We start from the raw sequence: 26,754 nt of genomic DNA, 5'->3' as shown, positions 1-26,754 counted from the left end.
GAAAAGAGATGTAGCAACGAGTCCCAAGTCATATTTTTCCAAGGATAACTAGTAAATGTGTGCGAATTCTAGAATTAATTCAAATTGAATTCTTACATCAACAAGGTCAACTAAGCACTTTCATTTAACTCACATTACAAATTGTTTTCATCTAATTAATTCAAGAATTGAATCAAAGAAAGGTCAATTTCATCTAAACATGATTCTCTTCCATTTCATCAAGTGAGCTTCAACTAAATTCAGATTCTTATGTAACATTGAATCAAATAAGTCAACTACTATATCTTCCATTCACAATCCAGTAACCATTAAATTCAATCACCAAACAAACTTGTAGAAATCAAAATAGCATTCAATTCACAATCACAATTAAATTCAACAATTAAACTCAAATGCTCAAACAAAGTAATGTTGAATAGAAGTAACAATCAAAACTCAAGTTAAGCATTCAACATTTAAACAAGATCACAGTTACAAAGATTAATTGTATAAAGTAAGGATTACTAACTTAACAACCAAAACCTACAAAATAGTAGTAAACAGTATTACAAATTCAAAATAGAACATAGATCAATTGCAAAGGTTCAATAAGGTTGGAATTGCAAGCAAGAAATCAGATTTGATGATTTGAGCAAGTTCATCAAAAAATGAAAAGAAAATAAAAACAAATAACATTCCACAACCCAAATCTGAAACCAAACCTCTCCTCTCTGCTGTGAAACAGATTTGCCTCTGGAAACACCCTTCGGGCAATCACTGGCGAAGAACCAAGCATCCCAGCTAATGCAGCATACAATCACAACTTCTAGGAACACCCTTCGAGCTCACAATCAGCAAACACTCTCATCGTACAAAGAACAGATGCTGAATTCTGGAAATCGTTTAACTCAATCAATTGATCAGATCAAATCAAGTACATCGGATGAAGTGGAAGTCGGAATGAAATCGGAAGCTTCTAGGAACGCCTTTCGAGCTCCGTTGGCTAATGGAAATCGTAAATTTGGGGAATGCCCTCTAAACTAGATTGCGGAAAGGAAATCCAACTCACGGACTGGGGAACGCCCTCTGCTGCTCTATAACTTCGTACGACAAACACTGGAAACTTAGAGATCGCCGACGATGAAGAAAACTTAGCTCATGGATCTGTCTTGTGGAAGGAGCATCAGGGACGAAGGATGAATAGTGGAGAATATCACGAGGAAGAAAACCGAGCTCGTGAAGTCACTGCAGCTTCTCAGGTTTTAAATCAACTTATATTTGATCCAATGGTCCAGAATGCTTTGGTCCCATCTAACTGCTGGATGACTTCAAATCTGGATCAAAAGCTTCGGATCTTCATCAATGGCTAAGATCTGCTCTTCATTAGTTTCGATGGGCTGGATCTTCAACTGATGGCTTAGGTCTCATCCGATCTTGGATGAACGGTCCAAATTCCTCCAAGGCTTGATCACCTTGTTTAGCCCTAGATTTGATCGCAATTCTGATCTGATCTGATGAACGGTATCAACTATTAGCATCAAATACCATGATTATAGGCTAATTTGCAATTAAGTCCAAGATTAAATGTAATTATGAAATGTGATGTAAACATGAGTTCAATCTATGAGAAGATCATTAAAAACCTACATTGTGAATCAAGATAATGTAGCAAAATCATGGTTATCAGCGTGGTGAGGAAGACTCGGCACTTTACTCCATCTGTGTATTGATGAAGCGTAGCAGCGTTGTCAAATTTATCCAGATGATCGTCGGGGTCGGCTGACCCGTTGTATTCACCGATCGCCAATGGAGCATAGTGCCTCAGCAAGGGATCTTACAATATTGCTTCAGAGAACTTGCGGTTGATCCGTTCGAGAGACGTGTCACCTCGGGGCGCCTTGCCCTTCCGTGCATCCCGCATGGGCGCTTCATCTGAAGAGGATCCCCACTCTTGGTTTGCTTGGGCTATCTCCGAGGGCGTCTAGAATAGAGCTTGGTGAAAGGGTATAGCGCGGGTGGCACTTCTCCATGCGTGCTGGTCGGCCCTATGTTTTGTCCCTAGATGGAGAGTTGCTCTGGCCGGTCCTCATGCGCAGCTCGACCTCCTGATGTCTATGTTGTCTGCTGCGCCTGCCGATCGGCTAGCACCTTCTGCTGTTGTTGCTCGACTATCTTCGCTGCTCGAGCTTGCATGAGCATGTCGAGCTCTTCTTGGGTGAGCGTCACGGTGTGAAGTCGTCCAGTGTTATCCATCTTCTCAGCTCAAATGCAGGTTGTGATTCCCACAGACGACGTCAAATTTGATCCTGTCCGAAAGTCAAGGTGACGGATGATGGGATGTGGCGCTCCTACTAACCGCACATAGACTTCACTTGGACCTGCAACCACAACTAAGTCAATGCCGGGCTAGGGAAGGGTTCCTCGGCGTTGGCCCTCTGACACTCAAGTCAGTCATCGGCGATATGTGGAAGCAGCGGAGCAACGAAGCAAAGAAACAGTAGCAGCAATAGTAATCTTTCATACCTTCACTGAAGCTTGGACCTCCTTATATAGGGCTCCAGGAGCGTGCGTGCATGCTTCTCGAGGCGTGCATGCTTCTCAAAGCTTTCCTTGAAAAGACATGTCAGTAAAGTGTCCCCAACACAATATCTTAATGAACCGAGCATATCTCTGACGTGACAGTGGAAACTTCCGTCGTACGATCTCCTGCCTGACAATGCCGCCGACCATGCCGTCTGTTGGTGGCACTGGCTCCCAAAAGGATATCGACAGATCCTCCTTTTGTCTGTTACTGGGTCGAGCGGAAGAGCCGCTCAACCAACCTTCAGCCCTCCGAATGCTATTTTGCCCTTGGGCCGAGCGAGATGGCCGCTTGGCTAACATTCCACTGTCAGTGTTCCGCTGATGCGTCGTGCGGGGGAGCCACTCGGCTACAATATCATTGTGTCTGAATATAGCCTGCTTAGTCGTGACTCCACTTCACTAGCTCCGAGGATTGATGTAAGGCCAAGCAGGGTGGCAGCTCGACGTGCCCCTTGCAGATATTTTTGCCCTATTTTCCTGAGAGTCGGAAGCTCGGTGTGTGGCCGAGCTGTGAGGATGTTGGATTGGGCCTTCTTTATCCCAGATGGGCGAGTGGGTTGCTCGACCAATCGATGATATAGGAGAGTTGACCGCCTTGACTTTGACCTCCCTCGTGACAATAACCCTTGTGGGGTGGGACCCTCCTTGTCACCGCATCATATAGTATGTAATACATTTGAGATATTAATATATATATATATATATATATATATATATATTTGAATTTATCTTCCATAGAAAAATGATATGAAAATTTCCACTTTTTCGTGTCGCGGAAACCCCGTAACCCCCCGCCACCGGATCCGTGCGAAGAAATAAAATTCTTTTCAAAAAACTTTACGTGTACGAGTTTCAAAAACTTAGATCTACATGATTAGGATGTTACCCTTGAAGCGAAGCCCTTCGCTTAATCCCGCTCGTCCAAGATTCGCCGAATCTCGAGAGTATCAAAGTAGATACTCCTCTATGTGTATCCACACAAGCAAGAGATGAAGAAACCTAACAAAAAGGTGTGCTAGCACCTTTGTATGGTTCGGCCAAGAGGAGGAGAGGGAGAGAAGAAGAGAGCTAAAGGAAGAAGATGAAGGTTTCAACACAAAATGAAACTTACCTTTGAATTGATGTGGCCGACCACATTAAGAGAGGTTGTAACCTCCATGGAATGCCAAGAGTCACAACTCTTGGTAACTCCCATGAGGTGGCATCTCACTTAAGTAAACATGATGATGTGGAGCATCATCATTGGTCCACATTTTGCCAACTCACTAATGATGTGGCAAATAGTCAAGTCAAACTTAACTCTTCATCTTCCTTTCAAGTCAAGTCAAACTTAACCACTTCTCTCCCATGGTTGATCAAATATAACCATTGGTTCAAGTAAATTTCAATTTAATGAATCTTTATTCATCAAATTAAATTGATTCAATGAGTCTAAGTCCAAATTAGACTCATTTAACACATGAACCAAATTGAGTCCAACTCAATTAGTTTAATTTGGATTACTCTTAATCCAATTTGGTTCATCACATGAACCCAATCCTCATGGTTCATCATATGAACCTAATCTCCATCTAATTGCCCTTTGTGTGTGACCCTATAGGTTCTTGTAACGTTGGCAATGCCCCTAAACCCATTTAGGAGCATAATTAATTAGTGGTATCTAGCAACACATCATTACTACCCAAGTTACAAAAATGTTGAGATCCAACATCACCCTATGACTACTAATTGTGACTCCTCACAATATGTGACAATGTCCTTCTATCCTAGACATCTAGATTAATCAATGTGAGGCATAGACCATGTCATCCTCTAATCAATCTAAATCTTGAACACCAAGTAGACTTACTCAATCAAATGAGCTCAATATCTCATATTGACTCATTTGGGCATGGTCATGCACTTAGTGGTCTCACTCTATCAAGAATAATGATGTCACTCCCGTCATATAGGAGGGATAGATCTCATCTACATCACTCACATCCCTCTGCATAATTCGTTACATACCCAGTAATCGCCTTTATAGTCCACCCAATTACGGGTGACATTTGACGAAGCCAAAGTATGTAACTCCTTATGTAGGGAACCATGGTGACTTCAGGTCCAAGCACTAATAGTCATACTAATAGCCACATGAGAAAGTATATGACACTCATATAACGATCCATGATACTTTCTCATGGCGGGTCATTCAGTATACATTCTTTAATGTATACTATTGTGTCAACTTGATATCTCTATATCCATGACTTGTGAGATCAAGTCATCGAGCTGACCTACATGCTAGTCTTATTGCATTAACATTGTCCCTGAATGTTAATACTCGACTAGGAATGATTAAGAGTAGTGTTCCCTATATCATCTCACTATCGATTCAACCAATCGATTGATATAGGTAAGAACCTTCTACTCAAGGACGCTATTATACTTATTTTTTTTGGCACCAATACAAGTAAGCATAATAACGAAAACCAATTGTCTTTCTATATATAAGAATATGATACAATGAGTCCATACAACAATCATCAAATGATTGGCTCTAGGGCTCTAACTAACAATCTCCCACTAGCACTAGTGTCAATCGGTATAGGCTCTAAGATCTAATGACATAGTGTGACCATCATGTTTTCTCTGTGCCAAAGCCTTGGTCAAGGGATCTACGATGTTAGCCTCTGTAGGTACTCTGTAAATCTTCACATCTCCTCTATCGATGATCTCTCAAATGAGATGGAAGAGTCGTAGTATGTGTTTGGTCCGCTGGTGTGAGCGAGGTTCCTTAGCCTATGCAATAGCTCCATTGTTGTCACAATAGAACTCAATAGGGTCAACGATGATAGGAAACACCCCAAGTTCAGTGATGAACTTGCGGATCCAAACTACCTCCTTTGCTGCTTCTGATGCAGCAATATACTCGACCTCTGTTGTAGAATAGCGGTTGTGTCCTACTTCGAACTCTTCCAGCTCATAGCACCACCATTTATGCAAAACACGAACCCTGACTGCAATCAATAATCATCCTGGTCGGTCTGGAAGCTGACATCACTGTAATCCTTTACAACTAGCTCATCATCACCTCCATATATCAAGAAATATTATTTAGTCCTTCTCAAGTACTTAAGAATATTCTTGACCGCTATCTAGTGGCTTTCACCTAGATCTGACTAGTATCTGCTCGTCATGCTCAAAGCATACGAGACATCAGGACGAGTACATAACATGGCGTACATGATAGATCCTATGGCTGAGACATAAGGGATCTGATCCATGCGGTCTCTCTCCTCTCTAGAAGAGGGACTTTGAGTCTTTGAAAGACTCACACCATGTGACATCGGCAGAAATCCCTTCTTGGAGTTCTGCATAGCAAACTAAAGTAAAACCTTGTCAATGTATGTACTCTGACTTAGGCCAAGCAATCTCCTAGATTTATCTCTATAGATCTGTATACCCAGAATACGGACTGCTTCACCTAAGTCTTTCATTGAGAAACAAGTCCCTAGCCAAGTCTTTACAGACTGAAGCAAAGGGATGTCATTCCCAATGAGTAGTATGTCATCTACATACAATACAAGGAAGACAACTGTGTTCCCTACAACCTTCTTGTAGACACAGGGTTCATCTTCATTCTTGATGAAACCAAATTGTTTAATTGCATCATCGAATCGAAGATTCCAGCTCCGAGAAGCTTGCTTTAGTCCATAAATGGACCTATACAACTTGCATACTCTGCCAGTATGCTGTGGATTTACAAAACCCTCAGGTTGTGTCATATACACATCATCGAGCAGGTTTCCATTCAGAAACACGGTTTTGACGTTCATCTGTCAGATCTCATAATCGTGGTATGCTGCAATAGCAAGCATGATCCGAATGAACTTAAACATCGCTACTGAAGAAAAAGTTTCATCATATTCAATACCATGAATTTGCTTGAAACCTTTAGCTACCAGGCGACCCTTATATATAAGTCCATCCATGTCAGTTTTTCTCTTAAAGACCCACTTACACCCAATGGGGTTGACGCCGTCAGGTGGATCAACCAAAGTCCATACTTGGTTGGTGTACATGGATTCCATTTCGGATCTCATGGCCTCTAACCATTTCTCAGAATCTAATCTCATCACAGCTTTCTGATAGGAGGTAGGCATATCCTCAATGAGCATAACGTCATCATGGTCAGACAAGAGAAATGAATATCTCTCAGGCTGACGACGTACCCTATCAGACCTGCGAAGAGGTATGTCTACTTGAACTGGTTGTTGTTCCTCAACTCCTTGTGGAACAATTTCATCATCCACAACACTTTGTGGCTCCAGTTCAACTTCCATCAAGGCTTCAGTGCTATAGTCCATATCCTAAACTTCTTCAAGATTGAACGTACTCCCACTAGTCTTTCTAGAAACAAGGTCCCTTTCTAGAAATACCCAGTCTTAGCCACAACTACTTTGTGTTGACTGGGAATGTAGAAGTAATATCCCTTCGTTTCCTTGGGATATTCAATAAAGTAGCACTTGTCGGATTTGAGTCCCAGTTTGTCCGAGACTTGACGTCGTACGTAAGCCTCATAACCCCAAATCCTCATAAAAGACACCTGAGCATCTCTCCCAGTCCATATCCTATATGGTGTCTTTATCACAGTCTTGGATGGAACTCGGTTGAGTATAAAGGTTGTCGTGTCTAGAGCATAGCCCCACAGTGATATAGGAAGATCTGTGTGACTCATCATAGACCGTATCATATCTAATAGGGTATGATTCCTCCTTTCATATACACCATTCCACTGTGGTGTTCCAGGAGGAGTGGGTTATGATAGAATCCCACACTCAGCTAGATAGTCACGAAACTCATGGCTTAAGTATTCACCACTTCGATCTGATCGAAGTATCTTAATACTCTTGTCAAGCTGATTTTGTACTTCATTTTTGAATTCTTTGAAGTTTTCAAAGGATTCAGATTTATGTGTCATCAAGTACACATAACCATATCTACTGAAGTCATCAGTAAATATAATGAAGTACCTATAACCACCTCTAGCAGCGACATTGAAAGGGCCATATACATCACTATGTATAAGACATAACAAGTCTATCGCTCTCTCGCTATGTCCACTAAAAGGAGTCTTGGTCATCTTGCCCAATAGACATGACTCGCATGTCTCATAAGATTCAAAATCAAATGAGTCCAGCAAACCATCTCTATGGAGCTGAGATAAGCGTTTGTCATTTATATGACCTAAGCGACAGTGCCAGATATAGGTTTGGTTCAAGTCATTTAATTTGATCCTCTTGATACTTATGTTATAGATAGGGTTCTCAAGGTCTAGAATATAGAGTCCGTTCATCAGAGGTGCACTACAATAGAACATATCATTTAAATAAACTGAACAACATTTGTTCTTTATTATAAATGAAAAACCTTTCTTATCCAAACAAGAAACTGAAATTATGTTCTTAGTCAAAGCAGGCACATAACAACAATCATCCAACTCTAGTATAAGCCCAGAGGGCAGAGATAGAAAATAAGTCCCTACAGCAACAGCAGCCACACATGCTCCATTGCCTACGCGTAGGTCCACCTCGCCCTTTGTCAATGTCCTGCTATTTCTCAGCGCCTGCACATTAGTACAAATATAAGAAGCACATCCGGTATCTAATACCCATGATGAAGAAATAGATAGATTGACTTCTATAACATATATACCTGAAGTGGAAGTCTCGCTTCGTTTCTTCTTAAGATCTTCCAGGTACACCTTGCAGTTCCTCTTCCAATGCCCGATCTGACCACAGTGGAAGCAGGTAGCATCCTTGGCGACCCCTCCTTTAGGCTTCAGTGCTTTGCATTTGCCTTTGGCTTGGGACTTTCCCTTGCCTTTAGGCTTGCCCTTGCCCTTGTGCCTTTACACCATCAAAATGGAGTTGGGCTTAACCTTCAGGTTGAGCTCAACAGTTCTCAACATGCTAAGCAGCTCGGGCAATAGCTTGTCAATTTCGTTCATGTTGTAGTTCATGACAAATTGACTGTAGCTCTCTGGCAAAGATTGCAAGATCAGGTCAATGGTCAGCTCTTGGCCAAGTGGGAATCCCAACCTCTGTAAGTTCTCTATGTACCCAATCATCTTGAGTACATATGGACCTACGGGAGCCCCGTCTGACATCTTGCACTGAAACAGTGCCTTGGAGATCTCGAATCTCTCATGCCTCGCTTGTCCTTGATATAGCTGACAAAGATGTTCAACCATATCATAAGCGCCCATCAACTCGTGTTGCTTTTGAAGCTCAGAGTTCATGGTCGTGAGCATTAGACAGGACACATCTAATACGTCATCTTGATGCTTCTTGTAAGCATCCCGGTCAGCTCGCATGGCAATGGCAGGAGGTTCCTCTGGAATGGGCTACTCCAGAACGTACAGTTTACGTTCTTGAGTAAGAACTATTCTCAGATTCCTGTACCAGTTCAGGAAATTTGCTCCGTTGAGCTTGTCATTCTCAAGGACAGAACGCAGGGAGAAAGAGTTCGTATTCGACGTCATGGCAATCTACAACAGAAATTAAAGAAGAAAGTAAATATCATATTCTTTTTATCATTTAATTAGGCCTTTAATTAAACGATGCTCCCACTGAATTCTATAATTCAAGTGAGACAAGATCCACATCATATTAACCCTTGAGTTAGTTTTGGCTAAAACGCCCAAGACTTAGTATGATCGGTATATAACTAATTACCAATTATATCTCTATGCAACTCTTGTTTATAGGATCAAAATCCGCATTTATATTAAAACTTGAGTTAGCTTTGGCTAATACGCCCAAGAATTAATATAAACGTGATTTTGTCCTATCTTTCTAACTATTGGATAATGCCTACAGTTAAACTCGATTTAACTAGTTGTACTCAATCAAATTGAGTCTTTACTCACCCATGCGTTGATAGGCGGGACCAAGATTGTCCCTCCGTACCCTATCAAGATAATATGTGTTGCTCTGCTTTGGCAGATTCAACAACACATGTGATCGAGGTAGTGATATGTATCACAGCATGGTAGGCATTTTAGAGTTGACGCGATTGAGATCTAATCTAATCGACGATGTGTATCATATACACGATTTAGATCTAATCTAATCGTTAGGGTGCATCTTGTACACGATTTAGATCTAATCTAATCGTTAAGGCGCTAATTAATTACTATTTTACTAGCATGCATCACATACACACACAATCAATTAATTAAATATTTTGTGATTAGTCATGGCCCTACTACGATCTTCTCAAGCCAATGAGAAGATCGAATGTTCAACCTAAGGTCAACAGCTTCTCAAGCTCCTCCCTTTGACCACCTTGTGTTGCTCGCGCCCTCCTCGTAACTCCGTCTCGAGTGGACCTTCCACCGCTCCAATTTTGTACATTAAAATGGTGAAACTCGAGTTACATTTGAGTCTAAACTAATTTACAATAAGAATAAATAAAGAGAAAGGCACGATGCGCAGGTCGCGTATCAAATATACAGTACGCACAATCACATGACGGCACGCAGGCCGTATTATGAATTACAACACAATTTCGAGTGGACCTTCCACCGCTCCAATTTTATACATTAAAATGGTGAAACTCGAGTTACATTCGAGTCTAAACTAATTTACAATAAGAATAAATAAAGAGAAAGGCACGATGCGCAGGTCGTGTATCAAATATACAGCACGCACAATCACATGACGGCACGCAGGCCGTATTATGAATTACAACACAATTTCCAATCTAATTGGGTCTTTTGGGCCATGACTATCACAAAATAAGACATAATTCTAAATAATGTAATTTCTATAATTTTCTGTAATTTTTACTACTATTTCACAATATTTATGAGTAAAAATTTCCGGCGGTCCCGTTTAGCGATTTTCGGGCGCAATCGCGGAACGAAGTCCCTTGCGGGGTCAGTGGAAGTACCCCTACCCGCGATATAACCATCACGAGTGTTCCTTTTCGATCCTACAGCACCTTAGCCCGCTGTCCCAAAACGTTTTGGGGTGAAACCTTACCGTTTCGGAAAAATTTTCTCGGTAGTCGAAGCCTACAAGTGTCTAAACACTTGTGCTTCGCTTCTACGAGAAAAATACCCATAAAAACTATAAAATTAGGAAATTCAAAGAAACTTACAGATCTGTTATTTTTCATAAAAATACAAATTAAACTCGTACACGACTTCGCACGTGGCTCTAATACAACTGTTGGGTTTTTCGAGTCGCGAAAACCATTTTTTCGTGTCGCGGAAACCCCGAAACCCCCCCGCCACCGGATCTGTGCAAAGAAATAAAATTCTTTTCGAAAAACTTTACGTGTATGAGTTTCAAAAACTTAGATCTACATGATTAGGATGTTACCCTTGAAGCGAAGCCCTTCGCTTAATCCCGCTCGTCCAAGATTCGCCAGATCTCGAGAGTATCAAAGTAGATACTCCTCTATGTGTATCTACACAAGCAAGAGATGAAGAAACCTAACAAAAAGGTGTGCTAGCACCTTTGTATGGTTCGGCTAAGAGGAGGAGAGGGAGAGAAGAAGAGAGCTAATGGAAGAAGATGGAGGTTTCAACACAAAATGAAACTTACCTTTGAATTGATGTGGCCGGCCACATTAAGAGAGGTTGTAACCTCCATAGAATGCCAAGAGTCACAACTCTTGGTAACTCCCATGAGGTAGCATCTTACTTAAGTAACCATGATGATGTGGAGCATCATCATTGGTCCACATCTTGCCAACTCACTAATGATGTGGTAAATAGTCAAGTCAAACTTGACTCTTCATCTTCCTTTCAACTCAAGTCAAACTTAACCACTTCTCTCCCATGGTTGATCAAATCTAACCATTGGTTCAAGTAAATTTCAATTTAATAAATCTTTATTCATCAAATTAAATTGATTCAATGAGTCTAAGTCCAAATTAGACTCATTTAACACATGAACCAAATTGAGTCCAACTCAATTAGTTTAATTTGGATTACTCTTAATCCAATTTGGTTCATCACATGAACTCAATCCTCATGGTTCATCATATGAACCTAATCTCCATCTAATTGCCCTTTGTGTGTGACCCTATAGGTTCTTGTAACGTTGGCAATGCCCCTAAACCCATTTAGGAGCATAAGTAATGAGCGGTATCTAGCAACACATCATTACTACCCAAGTTACAAAAATGTTGAGATCCAACATCACCCTATGACTACTAATTGTGACTCCTCACAATATGTGACAATGTCCTTCTATCCTAGACATCTAGATTAATCAATGTGAGGCATAGACCATGTCATCCTCTAATCAATCTAAATCTTTAACACCAAGTAGACTCACTCAATCAAATGAGCTCAATATCTCATATTGACTCATTTGGGCATGGTCATGCACTTAGTGGTCTCACTCTATCAAGAATAATGATGTCACTCCTATCATATAGGAGGAATAAATCCCATCTACATCACTCACATCCCTCTGCATAATTCGTTACATACCCAGTAATCACCTTTATAGTCCACCCAGTTACGGGTGACGTTTGACGAAGCCAAAGTATGTAACTCCTTATGTAGGGAACCATGGTGACTTCAGGTCCAAGGACTAATTGTCATACTAATAGCCACATGAGAAAGTATATGACACTCATATAATGATCCATGATACTTTCTCATGGCGGGTCATTCAGTATACATTCTCCAATGTATACCCATGTGTCAACTTGATATCTCTATATCCATGACTTGTGAGATCAAGTCATCGAGCTGACCTACATGCTAGTCTTATTGTATTAACATTGTCCCTGAATGTTAATACTCGACTAGGAATGATTAAGAGTAGTGTTCCCTATATCATCTCACTATCGATTCAACTAATCGATTGATATAGGTAAGAACATTCTACTCAATGACGCTATTATACTTAGTTTATTTGGCACCAATACAAGTAAGCATAATAACCAAAATCAATTGCCTTTCTATATATAAGAATATGATACAATGAGTCCATACAACAATCATCAAATGATTTGCTCTAGGGCTCTAACTAACAACAACCAATATATACATGCTCCTTTAGAAAGAAAAGCCTTGCTCCTATATTTTTTTTTGCATTTTCGCCAAACCCCTAGCCCTCACCACTGCCAACCCTAGCCTCCACCACCGTCGGACCAAGCTATAAGGGGAAGTGAAGAAGAAGAGGCTTAGTAGCAAGAAGGAGTTAAAGGCATGTTCTTCTCATCTTATGAATTTTTTGGTTCCTATAAACTATGAATGTTAAATTCCTTGGTAGAGGTGTTGAGTTTGGATTAGGTTAGTTATACTTATATTTCTCCTTCTTTCTTATCATGGTATCAATAGATGTCATAAGCTAGTTCAATTCTTGGTTTAGAATGTTTGAAATAAAATATATCTTGATAACTTTATATTTAATATAGGTTTTTGGATATGAAGGCTTAGAATGTTAGGAGATAAATATGTTTTAACAACTTCATGATTAATGAAGGTTTTGGATTTAGGGATTATATGCCAAAAAAATTATCCATGTTATGCTAACCTTAAGGCATATGTTAATTTCATATTTTAGGTGTAATTATGTTCAAGTTCTTTTTATTTTTGATCATGATCACCTTGGCCATCATATGTTAATCTCGGATTAGGTTTAGTTTGCTTATGTGTCCTCTTACTTCTTATCTTGATAACATTGTAGGCTATAGGCTAATTTCAGATTTTAGGGTTTAATAGGCTATGAAAGTAACCATGTTTTGATGACTCTAGTTTCATATTAGTTTCGGATCAATGGTCTAGGATGTTAGAACTTAAGCATGTGTTGATAACTTTAGCTTTCATGTGGGTTCGAATTTAAAGGCTTAGGAGGTTAGAACTCAATCATGTTTTGATAATTTTATATTGCATGGTAGTCTCGGACTGTAGGTGTGGCATATTTGGGATCAACCATGTCTGGATAACTTGTATTATATAGGAATTTTGAAAATTTAGTTTCAACATATTACGAACTCAACCATGTTTGATACCTTTGTAGGCGATGTTAGTTTTAGTTTAGGTAGGGGTTTAAAATCATCTTTTGGCATTACCATCATGTTTAGATCCTTCTACTTATTTCCCATTTAGAAGTTAACAATTTCTTTCTTGTTGTTCTAGATGGTTGCATGAGTTGTAAGATTTGAATTATGTGGAAGATAGTTTCCTCACTGTTTTTAGGGGTTAATACCATGTTTTTACTTCACCACCATGTTTAGGTTCTTCTACTTGTTTTCAATTATAAGTTAGCAACTTACTCAACACTCTAGATGTATTGGATAAGTTAGATAATTTCAAATTATGTTATGTTATGTAGTGCTCACATGTTTAGGTACATAATCATGTTTCTGTCCATACTTAAGAAGTGAACAAGTTCATGTTAAGTGTATATTGATGGTTACTCTCATGCTCATGAAATAATCCTGCTTACGTTTATGCACATGTTTATATTTATGTTTTATGGTTGTGTAGTGATCATATTTATGTTTATGTACATGTTTATGTTCATGCATATGTAGGGATCATATTTATGTTTATGTACATGTTTATGTCCATACTTATAAAGTGATCAAGCTTATGTTAGGTGCATGTTTTTGGTGATATCCATGATTATGTAATGATCCTGTTTACGTTTATGTACATGTTTATATTTATGTTCCATGCTTGAGTGATGATCATGGTTATGCTCTTGTACATGTTTAAGTGTAATTAGTGTGACCCTGGGGACCCACGCCCGGGCCACTTATCTAGTTAAGTTCTAGGGACCCATGTCCGAGAAGCTTACTATTAGAATTAGTCATGTACCTTTTGTCCGGAGAGCTTCGAGCATCAATCGGGGGATCCCCTCCCGAGTAGCTCACACTATGGGTAAGATATGCCTAGGGCAAGCCCGGGGAGCTTATACTTTAGTATTAGTTAAAGTATGTATGGGTAGGGGTATTCGTTCCAAGGCTCGGATCCCTACCAATTATGGTAGGAGCAAGGAGGCAGGTAAGATATGTAGGCATGCCCTGAAAGCTTATCTAAGAAATCAGTTAATTTCATGTATGGGATAGTGGTATGATCTAGGGACTCACGTCCGAGGAGCGAGCCAAATCATGAAGGCCTATGTTCATGCTTATGTTCAGATGTATGTTTATGTTATGTATGTTTATGCTCATATGTCTATGCTCTTATGCTCACGTTCACGTCTATGTTCATATATGTTTATGTTTATGTCAATGTATGTTCATGCTCACGTCTATGCACTTATGCTCACACTCATGTGTATGTCCTTGCATACAGTATGGTTACATTCATACTTTAGTACACATATACAAGGAAAATACTTTACTATGAATAAAGATTTAGTGAAGTTAGGATTCCCCTCTTGGACACATGGATCTAGGAACTAATTAATCTATAGTATGGTTTGAATGTGATGAGTCTCTCGACTCACAAATTTTAACTATTTCAGGTAATGAGACGAATGAGGTCGGAGGCATTGACAGGTGAGCAAGCTCGGGACGATGGCAGTACAATCCGAAGACCTTCCAGATTAATTTTTGTATTAGTTAAATATTTTCTTTGAATATTAATTCTGGAACTGTATGATGAATACCTAATGTTTCTAGTAGTTAATGGTTTTAAGAACTATTTATGTACCTTAGTTAAATTGCGAGTATGTTTTGGTTATAAATGCAATTGTGATTCGAGACGTCCACACACTAAAAAAAATAGCTAAGGACATTTCAGGCAATCTTGAAAGAGCTCTAGATCTATTTGTAACCATGAAAAAGAAAGAAGTTTAGTCTCCTATAATAAAGTTGAAGCCCTCACCAAGATCTGCTGGAGAAGGAGCCAAGGAGGAGTTCATCTAGCCACCAGCAGCATCGCTACGCAGTCTTTTAAGCGTTTTGTCTCGACCGCTCTCAAGAAGATCCCTTCCTAGTCCTCATCAATTGCTCAAGAATCGTCCAAGCTATTGCCACTGTATCAACCCTAGAAATCTCCCACCGTATCCAATCCATTCCGCTCCCAGACAATCCTTCCTCTAGAAAAGACATCTTCGAAAAGTGTAAAGATGATGAACTCAGCTTGGAGGACTCTTTGTGTTCTTCCTCTGATGTCCTCATTCTCATGGATGCCCTGTGGCTCCCGGTGAAGGAGGACCTTTACTTGTCCCTCATCAAGGTGTGTGTCGAGTCTAAGGATTCATCCTTCAGCGCCGCTCTCTATGCCCAGGTCCGTTAAACTTGCCCTAGCCTCCTTCGCTACCTTGTTGGTTTGCTCCTTGCCAATCGCTTCCTGCAATTGTTTGTTGCCTATTGATACTCTTCTGTCGTCCTTCACCTATTCGACCAAATGCCACTGAGAGATGACACCTCTTTTGCGGTTGTCATCTCTTCCCTCTCTTATAACGGCTCCCACCATCAATCACTTTAGTTGTTTGTCGAAATGCACATGAGAACTGGTGGTCGTTGTTCACCAATTCTTAAGCCCAGAGTTGGTTGGTTGGCTACTCTTGGTGTCGTTCTCAGGTCGTGCGCTCACGCTAGAGTGATGGATGTCGGGCTGTAGCTCCATGGGTTGGTCATCAAGGTACTTGGAAACTGTAAGGGTGCTGCTGGTTTTGATGATTTCAAGGATTCACTTCTCCAATTCCACAACAAGTTTCAACACTTAGAAAGTGTCATGCTAGTGTTCAAGAGAGCGACCTTAGTTTCAAGGAGTGTGAGATCATGGACGAGCATGATCACTGGGTACTACAGACAAAGCAAGTTAAGGAGTAGGAAAGTTGTTGGTCAAGAAGAAAGTAATGGAAGACAAAAGGTCTCACGTATCCAAAAGAGTACAACTATATACCCTTTTGGAGTTCGAATCTTAGAGATTGAAAGTAATAATGATTCATGGAAGTCTTGGAATAAGAGAGTTGTTATTAGATATATTTATAGTTGTAAAAAAATATTTTATTAGCCCTCCTTAAAAATTATGAATCCGCCCATCTCGTTCAGCAGCGGTTGGTTCTAATGGATCACTTTCTTACAAGTGATGAAAACAGAAAAATCATATCTTCAAGCTCAGATTTTGATGAAGTTGTCAAAGAAGTCAATGCATTGGGAGATGTCACATGGTCAAGATGTCATATTCACCTATCTTGAACTTAACTAGTTTTGGTGTTTCTTCAACTTCCAAAGTAAGTGATGACACTACTTGGATGAATGAGTCTATAGAGTCATCCATTTACATTTCAAGCAACTTTGTCACTCTAAGTACTTATATTGCATTATATTGTCAAGTACTGTTAGTACTTCTTCAGTTCCTCTCTCTGTATTTACAATCGCATGGTGTTAGTTTAGCAACAGTTTTCATAGTCTTTCTTTTAGGGCTTCTGTTGGATTGAGTTTTGCTAGTTAGTCTATAAAGATTAGTTCTGCTGTGTCAAACTCTTTATCAAGCGTATCTAGTAATGCCAATCAGGCACCAATTTTTTCTGCCCCTTTTTATTTGGGTTCTCAAGTGCTCTCATAAAACCTCTTGATGTCAGTTCTGGTTTTACATTGCTTATTTTTACTGGATCATCTTCACACTCTGACAGATATATCACAACAATAACTGTAAGTACCTGAGGTAGTTTTGAGTTAAGTTATGTCCTATTTATATTTGATGTCTTGTGTCTAAGTGTGCAAGAATTTAGGAGTACAAGTCAAGTAAAAGACGCAACAGACGAGAATGATGACATGGGAAAGGATCCAACGGGCTCGGTGCATCCGAGGGACGAGGAGCTATGGAAAAGTACACTGGTGGACAAGAAGGACATGCACAACGTTTGAGGGATAAGAAGCCGGAGAGAAAGCCTGCTTGAGGAGGTCGGAGTTGGGTTCGAATGAGCTCAACTCCGGATAACCTGAGTATCACCCACACGAAGAACACCAATTAGAGACTGATCCGCCTTGTGTAAGGCGCCTTCCATAGCCTGTCGAAGGTGTCTTCCATAGCCTATTGAAGGCACCCTCAATGCCTCATGGAAAGCGCCTTCAAGTTTGAAGGTGCATTCAATAGTCGTTCGCTGAAGATAAAGTTTTTTCTTCAACAGATAAAACTTATCTTGTTGAAGGCGCCTTGGATCTCCTTGAAGGTACCGCCGAGCCACGGATAGGATTTTTCAATGGCTATTAAAAGACCCCTGGAGCTAAGAAATTAACAATAACTTTAGTATTCATTTTCTAGTATCTTTCTGAGCTACCAAAGAGTGTAAGAGGCTTCTACACCTTCAACGAAGGAGATTTTTCTAGTATTTTCATCTGCCTTGGATTAACAACCACTTACGTTGTAACCGAGTAAAATTCAGCCTTCTTACTTATTCTTTTTAAGTTGGTATTATTTTCATTAATGTTAATTGTCTATAGTAGCTTAATCTAATTGTGCATCCTTACTAAGCAAAAGCAAGAGATTGTGGATGATAGCAACTCCCTTTCTGTTAGTATTACCTTAGTATCAATTATGAGATATTGTAAAGGGCTCCTTTTGTATCATATTTCATTATTAATAAAAGGTAAAGTTGGTTATTATATTTATTTCAATTCAGTGTCGAATGAATAAGTATAATAATGTCCTGGAGTAGGAGGTTCTAATCTACAATATATCAATTAGTTGAATTGATAGTGAAATATTACAGATATACATAGAACACTACTCTTAACTATTCCAAGTCAAGCATTAATATGCAAGGATAATGTTAATGCGTTGAGATTAGTATGTAGGTCAACGGATGACTTAATCTCACAAGTCATGGATATGAGATATCATGTTGACACATGAGTATATATTAGAGAATATATATTGAATGACCCACCATGAGAATATTTCATGGATCATTATATGAGTGTCATAAACATTCTCGTGTGACTATTGGTATGAATAGTCATTAAACCTGAAGTCACTACGGTTCCCTACATAAGGCGTTGTATACTTTGGTATCGGCAAACGTCACCTATAACAGGATGGACTATAAAGTCGATCACTGGATATACTATAACTTATGCAGAGGGATGTGAGTGGTGTAGATGATATATCCCTTCCATATAACAGAAGTGATATCTGTGGACCCCTTGATTAGTAAGATACAAGAAAGCATGACCATGATCAAATGAGTCAATATGAGATATTAACTTTATTTGATTGAGTGTGTCTACTTAGAGATCAATAAACACAAAGATTGATAAGAAGATGACACGGTATATGCCTCATTGATCAATCTAGATATCAAGAATAGAAGGACCAAGTCATACAAGATAATAGTCACTCATTGCTTATGTATCTAAATATTGATTTGAATACATTGTCAACGTTACGAGAATCTATTGAGTCACACACAAAAAACAAGTAATTTGGAGATGAGTTCATATGATGAATCATGGATTAAGTCTAATCCGAATTGGATTTATTAAGTTAAACTCAATTAGATCTAATTATTGGATTGAGTCCAATTCAAACTAGACTCATGGAGTCAATTCGAATGAATGAAATGATAATTCATTGAATTCGAAATTGGATGAGAATCAATGAGTTAGACTCATTGGGTGAACTTAAGTTCACCAAGGAAGATGAATAGTCAATTTTGAACTATTGGATTAAATGGTTAATTTTGAGCTATTGGATTGAAAGATGAAAGGGCAAAACCCTTTGGTATTCATGAGATGGATATAAATGAAAATTTATGGATGATAATTTTCATTAGATGAAAAATTCTTCTTCTTCTTCTTCTTCTTCTTCTTCCTTCTTCCTCATCTTGGCCGAAACTCACCTTCTTGGTTGCTAGCACAACCTAAGGTAGTTTTCTTCTCCACTTTGAGAGTTTATGAGACAAACAGAGATACTTGTTCGTGTGGATACCGAAAAAGGCACGGACACTTGATCGTGCTGAGATCCTAGCTGTCGGGAGATTATGTGCACGTACCAAAGGTATAACTATCATGAAACTTAGTATAGGTTGTTTATTCTTCCCTTCGCATGGATCCTCTTAATAAGGAACTAGATGTTTTTTGCTGCTCTTTCGCGAGTTTAGCGCCCTAGTTCCTTACAGTGGTATCAGAGCCAGGTTGTGAAGGGATATACTAAGTTGTTAGAATTTTATATGTGATATAAAACTGCATGATAGGTTTACTATAATCTACAAATTATGAGTTTTGGTCATATTATGAGTTTCGGTCATAATTGAGAATCTCGGTCAGATTATGAGTCTCGGCCAAAATTATTTTGTTGGGAATGAAACATAATTGGTACTGTGACCAGCAAGGTCTCAGTTAATGGTGTCTTGTTGGGAACAAAACAAAGTCGGTTTTAGGGCTTAGGGTCTCGGGTATGGCAGCAACTCATAAAATGAGTATGCAAAATAATTTTTCTTCGGGGGCGCTGCACCTTAAAACCCCGCAAGGGGCGTTGCCCCTTGACTCTCGCCCGCTAACAGGCTAGCGGGACCACCATGGCGTTGCGACTCATAAGTCTTTGTAGAAATCATAGTAAATTTTATGCCACAGAAGTATTGTGAATGTTATATGACGTGGTGCATGGTTATGACATTTAACTCCAATGTGATTGGATGTGTGTGTATGTTGTAATTCATAATACGGTCTGCGTGTCGTGCCTTCATCTTTTATCACTCTTGTTGTAAATTTAGACTACTCTCAAATGTAACTCGAGGTTTCTTTAGGTTTTGTAATGTACAAATTAGAGAATAAGTAGTCTACTGGACGACAGTGAGAAAAAGGAAGAAGGACAACAACACACGACGACTAAGGAGGCACTTGGAGAAGATGCTTAGCCCTAGGTTGACTTTTCGATCTTCTCATTGGCTTGAGATGATCATAGATTAAGGGGTCATAATCATGTCACGTTTAATTTTGCATATATGTTGATGTGTGCTATGATTGTGTACTAAGTGTAGTTTCACCATGTCACGTTTAATTTTGCATATGGTAATCTCAATAAGTTTTTACTAACAAAAAAAGTCATCTATCTTTCACTACTACCTTTGTCTTGTCTAGTTGCATCCTTTTTTCTTAACATAAACAATCGGTGATTGGTTGCTATCATGATCAAGCCGTTGTATCCTAGGATTAGGATACACACGTTGAATGTTAGACCAATCAAGATAAAAATTGTCCAAGCAATTTAGCCAATATTTTACCACTCGAATTAGGATTTAAAGGCAAAATTTAGGGCTTGAAATTATATTGACCCAATTGACTTGTGTAACCACGACCTATACACACATTGAATGTTAGACCGATCAAAATGTTAGACCGATCAAAGTAAAAATTGCCCAAGTAAGCAAACCAACATTTTAACGCACAAGTCAATTGAGTTCAATGTAATTTCAAGCTCTATAGTTACCCCTAAACCCTAATCCGAGTGGTAAAATATTGACGGGTTGCTTGGGTAATTTTTACTTCGATGGGTCTTATATTCAACGTGTGTACCCTAATCCTAGTCATTACCACATTGACGGGTTGCTTGGGTAATTTTTACTTCGATGGGTCTTATATTCAACGTGTGTACCCTAATCCTAGTCAATGACTAGTTGTTCATGATGAACTGAATTATATCTTAACAATGAGCTATCATCGAGAATATGAGAGAACATAAGTGGGCAGAGAGACCGTGGAGGAGAAATTATTCATGGATCATTTGTTGCCCAAGTAAGAGCCTCAATTTATAAACTCAAAATCCACACACATGCAATTAACCTGAGTAATAGCCATTAACTGCCATTAATCCTTAAACTGCAAACCATTAATATGTCTCATTCAAGTTATAAGCAGGAAAAATGTTGGCACAACTGAAATCAGAAGGAAAAATGTTGGCACAACTGAATTCAGACGGAAAAATGTTCAGACGAACTGTGTTAATATCTTCTAATTAAAATCAGGAGCACAGTGTTCAGAGTTGTGCACAACTGAAATCATAATATAAGTTTTAGTGTTTTGCAAATACAAGAACAAGCCAGATTTACACCCCCAGAACTTTAGACAAACTCTTAAAATTGGGTTTAAAGCAGAGGATTTAGTGCTTTGCTTCTGCTTGCACCCAAATCATCAGGCAACAGCAGAAGCAAAGCAAAGGACAATTTGGTTTAAAGCATTCCTTCAAGCAAAACACTTTCTGAACATTAATAAAGTCTAATCCTTGTATTTATAGGACTCAAGCAAATTGGGCAAAGCTTCATGTCGTTTCCGCAGTCGTAACAAACCTGTGTAAGCAGAAATGGCTGATTAGAAAAGATGGAAAGATGAGGATGCTTGCTCAAGAAAGTCCTTAGTTTTTAGAACTAGATGCAGTTTTTGAAAAATAAAAATAAGATAGAAACACTCACTCCTGTTATGTAAAAGGAGTGAAATTATAGGTAAATTTACCTGATGCCCGCACCCGAAAGCTAGGTTCTTGGTCTGGTTGGAGCATACGCCACAGATCTGACATCGAAACAAACAAAAAATGGTAGGTATTGGAGCATTTGTTGGAAGAATAAAGCAAACTAACCTTGATTTTTTAGCTACTCCGAGTAATTGTTTATAGATTTTACTACCCGATACTCAGAATAGAATAGCAGTATGTTCGAAAAAAAAGGAAGTTACCTTGTCAAAAGCACCTCCTCTTAACTAATTAACTCATGCAAGAACCAAAGGGAGATAAGGTAATATAAGTGACCTTTTTATCGTTGACAGCAGAAGCTGAAGAAACCACAGCATTACTTTTATCAACTCCAGGGGAAGGATCAGAAATGCTCGACTGTGGGCGCTTTGAGGTTGGACCGCGACCCTTAATTGGAGGTGGAAGGCATTTCCTTCTCGGAATTCCTCTGCGTTTGCTGCGAAGTAAGAAAAAAACAAATCTGAATTAGCTTGTATAAAAAGAAGAAAACTAATGTAATAGATAAAAAGCCTGCCAATTCATGAACTTGGGTTTGTAATTAAACAATGAAGGACCATTACCCCAAAAGTTGGAGATCCAATGTGGCCTTATATTGTGAAGGAATTTCCATCAAAGCGGATAGAGCAAACTCTGCCTCCTTTTTATTGTTGGCTATGTTTTTTGACATGATTTCAGTAGAATTTACAAACTGCAAGCACAAAGGTGTTGAGCAAGCTTTTCAGTACTAATGTAACATGTTAAACTAGAAACATTAATGTAAATATGAAAGTTCAATCTATGACCTGGAAATTATCAAATGATCGAGAAGGTATGTTATCATCAAACTGTTGCATCATGTCCCAGGGACCATCACCAACTCCAACAAGAACAATAGAGAGTGGATAATCACTATAGTACACAACACACATCAAAAGAGGGAATCCAAATATAGCATTCTGAGTACAATCTTCGTAGTATGGCAGCTACCAGTAGTTACCTAGCTTTAACAATAGCATTTATAGTATCTCTCTCTTGTGAGCTTAACTTGCCACTATTCTTGCCAACCCCACTTGTTACCTGGAAAAGAATTCAAAAAAGAAGGATTAGATCGGATTAAGTATCAAAATACAGAAACAATATGCATCACTACCAGAACAGACTCTGCATTTAAAAGAATAAAAACTTCAAGCATAGGCTCATCAAGCACAATTAAGACACCGAGGAGAACAAATGAAAGCAAAAGGATCAAAATACATCTTGTGAAAATGTCAAATTATTTGAGATAGTAGATGCATCTTTGATAACTAACCTGGCCATCTGCTATAATGAGGAGAACATGATACTGGCCACCAGTTTGATCTACAATGCTTATTGCTGTTTCAATTATTGGAGCAAAAGATGTTGGACCTGTGATATGGCAATTTCAGAGTCAATTAATGATCTGCAACTTGACCATCCTAGAAAAGATCTGTAACTACCAGCTAGCCTAAGATGTGGAACTATTTCTCTATATCTTTCAAGTGCTTCCTTGAAACCATTACACGGGCGGTTGTTTGGAAAAAAACTGAACACCTCCTGATCATGAGTAGTTGCTGCAATAAAGGGTAGCTTAAACATTCTAACAGAAATTGGATAGCTCTCCAAGCTGAATAAGCATAATAGAATGGGTGTTAACTAACCGTCTCCAAATCCAAAGCAAGGAATAAGGTTATCCTCATCAAATGCAGAAAGTGTCCTCCCAATGACAGATATTGCTTGTTCATAAGGGTTTGGAGAACAATCCATGTCATGCAAACTTCGGCGATTGAAAGAAACCTTACCTGATAAATTATAGCATTGCATTAAATATTTTAAAGATTCACTGGTAAAACTACTTTATGTACTTCATTAAGTTTGCTTGCTAATTCATGCTAAAGTTCATGAGGATTTAAGTATGACCAGCTCTTATAAACTTCTTAGTATGCTTACACGCAACCAGGAAATACAGACCTTGCAACACAGATAGCCACCCAAAGACTGGATTAGCAATAATATGATAAAAACAGATTAATTGTTCACACAGCATTACAAGAATAAAATATGCAATATTTATTATAAGATGCAGAGTGTGAAATTTCATCAAGCTAGTAAATTCCAAATAATTGAGTCAGGCTATATAATTCCTTGTTTGAAACCAATGTTTTGAGAAGAAGATAATTGTTTAGAAACTTACTTCTTCCTAAAATTAGTGGCATTGCTAAACTGTGTATCGAACCAACAAGAATGGTAAAGGTATTTAAGAGTACAAACAAACCTGCCCACTCATTGCTCTTTGTAAAATCAATTCCGACTATCAGATTAGAAGATTCAAGACCAGCATTTGAAAGATCTTCAGTAACCTGCATTACAAAGGTGTAATGACTTGAGTATCGCCAAGAAAAACCATTTAATATACAAAAGAAAATGCGTATAAGTTAATTTAGGTTTTGTAATAGTTTTTATATAAGTATACTGATTGGATAAAGTGTAGTATGACAACTGTTTCCAAATGTTTGCTTAACATTGGCTTCTTATATCAAGCAGTGCTTTGAGAAGCATACTCAATTTGGCTTGAGCTAAACTCAGCAAACACGTCAAGTCATATTTGTCCCAATTATTTGAAGTCAGCTACAGAGTTTTTATTCCTCCAATGAGCTCTATGCAAGACTGTATCACTATTAATATTTGAATCAATTAAATTTTATTTATTACAATCACTCAATTTCTTTGATTACCCTGTACTCTTAAATCTTCTACTCTAATCAATCAACTCCTCTACATATAGAACCTATTAGTCGATTTTGAACATGTCCAACTTTAAGCGACAAAGTATAGGTGAATTGAGTCTAGGCAACCACATTTTGAGTAGATCCAGGAGTTCTATTAATTCATAGAGATCAATGTATTCTCTTGATCAATAAGCTCGGCTCATTAATCCTTGAATTGTTGTCGCATATAAGAAGCCAAGGAGACAAAGTTTAGGTAAGAAGTCCTGCAAAATGGTAAATATTGGGGTTACAGTTATTGCAAGTAATCAACCGATAAAGAATTAGGACTAACAAACAATGCCATATGCAATCATACTCCTGAACTTAATTCATGTCCTTACAATAATATAGCATCACATAACATCACAGCCATCACATAATCAGCCACATCGTTATTTCATATGACAATGAGTGCATCATTATTCTAAGTTCAGTGAGATGCACAAACATGAGTAGCTTCAGGAAAAGTAAGACAAGCGCACAGGAGACGCTACTTAGTTCAGCAAGGATTTGCTTATCCATGGATACACAGTGACATTTCAATTCAGTGAAACTAACTCACTACACATGTAATAAGCACCCATGTGATACCCTTTATGTTTCACTAATGAGTACGACATGGTATCACCAATTAACCGCTATCATGTTAACATACTTTTTCAAGTTATATATAGGAATTGTGAGTTATTAACTGGCCAATACCGGTACTACATGAATCATTTGCTAGTCACGGGCACATGGTATCACCTGATTAGATCCTTGATATTCAAGTTCAACTACTAATCAACTAATGTATTCAAAAAATTCAAACCCATTGATATATGATAATACTCTCAATTAAGTATTTGAGTTAGGCATATACAAATTTCATCCCTTCTATGCTAAGAACATCGCCATGCTCAAGCAATTTGGCTACTATCATGAAAAAAGGAAAGCTTTAGACCAATAGCAATGGATAAAAAAAAAAGTATTCACCTGTTCAAGAGAGTTGTAATCATCGCCTATTCTCGAATACTTCAGCTTCAACCTTTCTCTTGCTTGGGGCTTCTCATGACTCTCTGGTATGCCGAGTACCTCGAAGTGCTCGGAGTTGTCGTGGAAATCGTACTCACGCGAACGGTGGCTAGTGCCCCTCGACTTCGACGATAAGGCTCCCATGACAAGAGTTGAAGCATCAGATAGATCGGTGAGAATCGTACGCCTAACTCTCTGTCCTCATCAAATCGCTCTGTTGATAATCAAAGACATAAATCAGTCGATCATACAAGATTTGACAAGAAGAAAATCTGTGTGCTAAATTTTAACAAGAAAGGACTAAATTCACGTTACAAGATAACCGAACATCAACCGATAAAAATCGAACCTTTCTCCCTAGAATCGATTGGAACCAGCGGAGAGCAGGAAGAAGCCAACGAATTGAATGATTATCCTTTGCCTCGATTAGGACGGCGAAGACGAGCAATAGAAAAAGCTTGGAAGAAATCGAGCGGCGTGTCATTATGGATGACAGCGGCGATGCGTTTGCGACCTGTGAGGAAGTTTCCTTGCGAACCATATTGGTGTTTACAGATAGTTACGCCCTGCGAGATGGGTTCGTTCCTACATCACTGGTGGGTCCGCGTGTTGCTGGGATAATTTTGTATGTAGTAAATAAATTTTTACATGTAATTTTTATTCATGAAAATCTTTGTTTTTACACCCCAGTCAAATATATTTATTTAATTGTCCATGATATTTTTAGGTATAAAAAGTCTAAAAATCAGTATAAATCCTCTTAAATTCAGTATATTAAATTAGAATATAGTATATTTTCTATCAAATTGAGTACGATTCTTTTTTCACCTCAAAATATACTCGATTTTAATTTAATGTGCTGAATTTAATAGGAATTATACTCATTTTTAGACTATTTGTATCGAAAAATATGAGGGTTAATTTCGATAGAAAATATACTTAGAGCTGTCAGACGGGCCAACCCGTGGCGGG

General features: G+C 38.7%; 1 protein-coding gene across 2 annotated transcripts; it reads right to left on the bottom strand.

Annotated features, from left to right (window-relative positions):
- Positions 1 to 21,448: 21,448 nt before the first annotated feature.
- On the bottom strand, positions 21,449 to 25,759 carry LOC122037816 (E3 ubiquitin-protein ligase RGLG1-like). 2 transcript variants are annotated; one of them, XM_042597266.1, is made up of 12 exons: positions 25,744 to 25,759; positions 24,859 to 24,992; positions 24,276 to 24,360; positions 23,662 to 23,802; positions 23,461 to 23,574; positions 23,292 to 23,389; positions 22,980 to 23,059; positions 22,786 to 22,891; positions 22,564 to 22,691; positions 22,280 to 22,439; positions 21,988 to 22,044; positions 21,449 to 21,824 (listed from the first exon to the last, which is right to left on the bottom strand). In XM_042597266.1, the coding sequence occupies exons 4-12, from the start codon at positions 23,765 to 23,767 to the stop codon at positions 21,744 to 21,746; spliced, it is 930 nt and encodes a 309-aa protein (XP_042453200.1). In that variant the 5' UTR covers positions 23,768 to 23,802; positions 24,276 to 24,360; positions 24,859 to 24,992; positions 25,744 to 25,759; the 3' UTR covers positions 21,449 to 21,743. The 2 variants fall into 2 exon arrangements, with proteins under 2 accessions (XP_042453200.1, XP_042453199.1); XM_042597265.1 differs by lacking the exons at positions 24,859 to 24,992; positions 25,744 to 25,759 and having other exon boundaries at positions 24,276 to 24,830.
- Between the last annotated feature and the right edge of the window lie 995 nt (positions 25,760 to 26,754).

This window comes from Zingiber officinale, unplaced genomic scaffold, assembly GCF_018446385.1.
Source record: "Zingiber officinale cultivar Zhangliang unplaced genomic scaffold, Zo_v1.1 ctg84, whole genome shotgun sequence".
Classification (NCBI taxonomy): domain Eukaryota; kingdom Viridiplantae; phylum Streptophyta; class Magnoliopsida; order Zingiberales; family Zingiberaceae; genus Zingiber; species Zingiber officinale.
Note: the sequence above shows the minus strand (reverse complement) of the source record. Positions and strands in the feature narration are given on the sequence as shown.

Coding starts and splice junctions, on each gene's coding strand:
- LOC122037816 (XM_042597265.1), bottom strand. CDS start 24,366: ATGCAGGTTACTGAAGATCTTTCAAATGCTGGTCTTGAATCTTCTAAT. Junction 23,060..23,291: donor TCATTATAGCAGATGGCCAG/GTTAGTTATCAA, acceptor ATTCTTTTCCAG/GTAACAAGTGGGGTTGGCAA. Junction 22,892..22,979: donor AATGCTATTGTTAAAGCTAG/GTAACTACTGGT, acceptor TGTGTACTATAG/TGATTATCCACTCTCTATTG.